The 4,490-nt window shown below is 35.3% G+C and overlaps 1 protein-coding gene across 1 annotated transcript; it reads right to left on the reverse strand.

Annotated features, from left to right (window-relative positions):
• Window positions 1-285: 285 nt before the first annotated feature.
• LOC119746552 (tripartite motif-containing protein 45-like) lies at window positions 286-1,638 on the reverse strand. Its single transcript, XM_038223531.1, has one exon. It carries the CDS (start codon window positions 1,615-1,617, stop codon window positions 475-477), a length of 1,143 nt encoding a protein of 380 aa, XP_038079459.1. The 5' UTR covers window positions 1,618-1,638; the 3' UTR covers window positions 286-474.
• Window positions 1,639-4,490: the final 2,852 nt, after the last annotated feature.

The raw sequence follows: 4,490 nt of genomic DNA on the forward strand, positions 1-4,490 counted from the left end.
CTTGTGATGGACTTGTGATGGACTTGCAGGGACTCAAATATACAACAATTGGCCATATGTTACAACAGATCAAAATCAGGCATCCCGTGTACATCTTGAGAAAGCCGGAGAGATATCTTAAAGATTGCAGACACTTTTGAGCAAACTTTGATTATTGAGTAAACCTGTAAGGGTTTTATTTGAAATCTTAAGTATAATGTGATGCTGAATGATTTGATGAAGTTGTCATTTACACTGTAGTAAACCAGGGGGCGCGGCCAAAGGGCCCAGCTTTGGGACCTATGTCATGTATGTACTCCTTGTTCAGGATCATAAAATTAAAATCACTTTTGTCATTACACAGGACAGTGAGCTCATCATCCTTGTTGACTGCAATATTGATGATAATCTGATTTTAAGCAGGCATTACTAAGAATCTCACAGTAAGGACTGATTCTGATTAATTTGTTGTCGGTTGTTTTTGCAATCACCATGTCACTTGTGGAGAAGTCTGTAATGAAGTCCCCTGTGATTTCTGATTTGCTTAGCAATGCCCACTTTTCTTTTTTGCCGAATGGAGCCGAGTTTAACCTGTTCCTTGTTCTCTTTGAAACTAATGAACGAGAGATCTCGACTTAAATCTTCCGTTTCACCCCCATTTACATCTTTCAAGTCATGGAGGAGGTCTTGCCTGAACTTCAAGATTTCACGACAATTTGCATCAGTCATCTCTTTGTGAACGTCAGCCATCTGTACTGTGTGCTCTGCGACCTCCATTTCGGCAAGTCTCTTGTATTTCTTTCTGTACGCAACTTGGGCCTTATGTTTGAGTTGCTTCTCTTTGTGTTTGATTTCCTTGATTTTCTGTTCAGCTGTTTTAGAAATGAGAGAGTTTGTTTCCCCAAACATTACGCCCAGTGTTTTCCGCAATGATTGCCAACTCCCGGAGATTTTGTTATAGGCCTTAACGCTCAGCGCTTGTGAGATTCTTTCATTAGCTTCTATCAGGCATGTGTCAATGGCTGTGTTCAAGTCAACGTACATGTGGATGGGTTCCTTGTGACTTGATGCTGCACACTGTCTGCAAATCAGCATCTCGCAAGTATTGCAGTAGAAGCAAAGTTCCTTAGTTGGATGGATTTTACACTGGGAGACATCTTTCTTAGGGGCAGATTCTCCTTCGATCTCATCAACAGGTACAATGTTGTGGGTCTTAAAAGCAGCGAAACGCTGATGTGCTGTTTGGCACTGCTGACAAAGAAAACACTCACAATCCATGCACCGAGAAACAGCTTCATTCTTCTCATCACATGTTTGACATATGACCTTTGGCATTTGGCCTTTTAGGTGCTCATGTTGGGTGACTTCTTCCACCAGGCAAATGAGACCGTAGTTGGTGGTCAACTTTGCCACTTTACCTGCAGGTAAGATGGTTTCACTCTGACACAGTGGACATCTTATCTTGTCGTCTGTTCTTTTTTGGCTTTTTTGGAGTTCTTGGAGGCATGTCAGACAGAAACTGTGTGAGCACTCCAGCATCTTGGGTTCGTGGTAACGGTTGTGGCAGATGCAGCATTCCAGATGACCCTGGAGGATTGAACCCAAACCTGACTCTGCAGTTATACCACCAGTCGCCATCTTGATCCTACAGATTCAAAGAGTATTAAAATTGAATATGCATAGGTCTACATTTTACCAGGGATTTCAGAATGAAATGTTTTCCACATTTTAGTAGCAACAAACTGCATCATACCACTCACCTGTTCACCAATGCAAACAGACTTTATTTAAACTCTTTCCCAAAATTAGAGGGTTTCGGTTGCAGTTTCGGTTGCTTTTACGGTGGTTAGATGAAAAAGGTGCTATCAGTCTACCCGGCACTAATATACTGTACATGTATGTGGTTTTCGTCTGGTATGTTTTGTGCATCACAGACTAGGTGTGGTTTTAAACTTTGAGATTTGGAACATCTGTCATGTCTGTAGTCATGTGCTTATCTGTATTTCATAGATTTTACGTGTTATTGCAAAATTGTTTGCACGGCAAAGGAAGGTGGACTTTAGTCTTTATTCTGATAAATTTTGCTCCCGATGGAGTTGAAAGGGCTTTATTGTGTGCCTACATAATAATTAATTATAAAAATAACTCCATGGGCAATTTTTTTTTCCACATTATTTCTTGTACTGGTGATAAACTGGATTTTAGACGATTGATGCTGGTATTCCCCAATAAAAATGGGGAAACCGACAAGATTCTTTTTCTAACCCTTTTAAAAAAATTAAGCAACATTTTTTAACTAAGATTGGTTTAGGTTGTATGAAACTGATCAAGGTAAGTTTAATCACTGTGTTTTGGCAACTGAGCAAAGATTTATATTTTTCTTGAAATGAATTTTTTTTTTCCAGAAAGTGAGTGGGCAGTCAATCCAAATTTTTTTATGAAAAACACAATATCTTATATGGATGTAAATAAGGTTCTATTTTTTTGCAGAGTTCAATTATTTTTTGGGTGATGTTTTAATATATAGTGTTACCTTAAACCAATTGTTGATCAAGTGATTGAAATATCTCAAATGTATAATACCAAGTCCAGTTTAAAAAAAAAAAAAACATTTTCGAAAACAAAATGCATGAAAAATTTCAAGGCTATAGCCTTATTTTTTTTATTCAAATTTTGGCAACAAATTATGTATTCGTAAAATGACCTTTAATAATAAGGAACACAACACATGGAAATAAATTAAACACATTGCATTTTTGGAATTGTTTAGCATTAGAATTTTATTTCTTTCATATTGCACTTGGCAAGACTGTAATAAAGGTTTCTGTTTACTATATTCCTGAAAAGTGCAAAGGCTGAAACTTTTTTTTTTGTTTATTAAATTTTTCCGAAATTGCGGCCAATAAATACCTCAAAATTGTTTAAATGGCCAATTCCAAGTATTCAACTTGGTTATATCACATTCATAAACTATGTGTATATTATTATATCATAACTTTGTACGCATTAGCATGTTTAGCATTAGAATTTTATTTCTTTCATATTGCACTTGGCAAGACTGTAATAAAGGTTTCTGTTTACTATATTCCTGAAAAGTGCAAAGGCTGAAACTTTTTTTTTTGTTTATTAAATTTTTCCGAAATTGCGGCCACTAAATACCTCAAAATTGTTTAAATGGCCAATTCCAAGTATTCAACTTGGTTATATCACATTCATAAACTATGTGTATATTATTATATCATAAGTTTGTACGCATCTTAAGATATTTCAAGATGTTAAAATTAAAACAAGGCCTAATGTTTTCATTAAGTGTTACAAGTTAAGTACATGTATATCTTTTCTAGTTGAATCATGGAAGAACCAAATTTTCGACAAAGAATTTTGTAAGGCTATAGCCCTGTATCTTTTGACGATAAATAATATTCTAATAATAAACTTCATTGTGTTACACAAAACACTAACATTGCACATACTCTGAAGATACATGTTAATCTGTTATATTTACTGGAATGAAAAAAATAAAATAACTGAAATTATAAAAATATCAAATTAATTACATCTTTGTAATTGTAGTCATGTCTAATATACATGTAAGTACTCCGTAGTTATTTCCACAGCGTCTTACCGTACATGCCAAAATATTTTAAGTTTGCAAGTTAGCAATATGTCCCGTGGATAAAGTTCTAGACCTACAATTAAATGTTACAGAAAGCCACTTATAAAGCATCTTTTTAGGTCTTTAGAAAGAGAAATGTGATCATATCACACAACCTTTTTGAAAAAATAGGAAATGGAGTATATAACTAGCACTAACGCAATTCATAAAAAAGTTACGCCACTAACTAGTTCAAGCAGGAGATTTGCATGCAGAAGTTATAGTTTCCATGAAACATTCTTCACAGCAGGATATTGTCAAGATCTTTACAACTTAAACATATGTTATTACACATATTTTACAGATGTTTGCATTAAAAATGCCAAAATGATTATCACAAAAGGAAAACCTGATATTAAAGACAAGTGTTTGTAAGTTCTGAGTAATATTGCTTGTGAAAATGAATCAAACTAAAATTGCACACAATTCATTTGGGTAAGGCCTCGGAAACAGAAGAGAAGGCATATATGTACCAAATCAGCGCAGCTGTTTACATTTCTCTTATTTAACTAGTAAGTCTTTTCTGTTCATCAGTAGAGGGCAGACCAATAGTGACCAATATTGACCAGAGTCGCTAGACCAATATACGGGAAGCCAATAGTGGACCCTATAGGTTGCAGACCAGTAAATAGAATGCCATTGACCTCAGTTATAATTGCGCGCTCTTCCCAAAATTATTTTTAAAATACTCGCAACTCTCCAAGATGTTTGAGACACAAGAAAGAATGAAGTATCCAGACGCCACTTATTTGGTTGTGTACAAAGTCTATGGAGAGTTGAGTGCATTTTCAAGTATTTTCTAACAAAATTGGAAATGTTTCTCAGTCCCAGATTCATGTCTTTTCAAAAAAATCAT

This window comes from Patiria miniata, unplaced genomic scaffold, assembly GCF_015706575.1.
Source record: "Patiria miniata isolate m_02_andy unplaced genomic scaffold, ASM1570657v1 HiC_scaffold_7, whole genome shotgun sequence".
Classification (NCBI taxonomy): domain Eukaryota; kingdom Metazoa; phylum Echinodermata; class Asteroidea; order Valvatida; family Asterinidae; genus Patiria; species Patiria miniata.

What these genes read in the sequence shown, in the direction of transcription:
- LOC119746552 (XM_038223531.1), bottom strand. Translation starts at nt 1,617, where the DNA reads ATGGCGACTGGTGGTATAACTGCAGAGTCAGGTTTGGGTTCAATCCTC.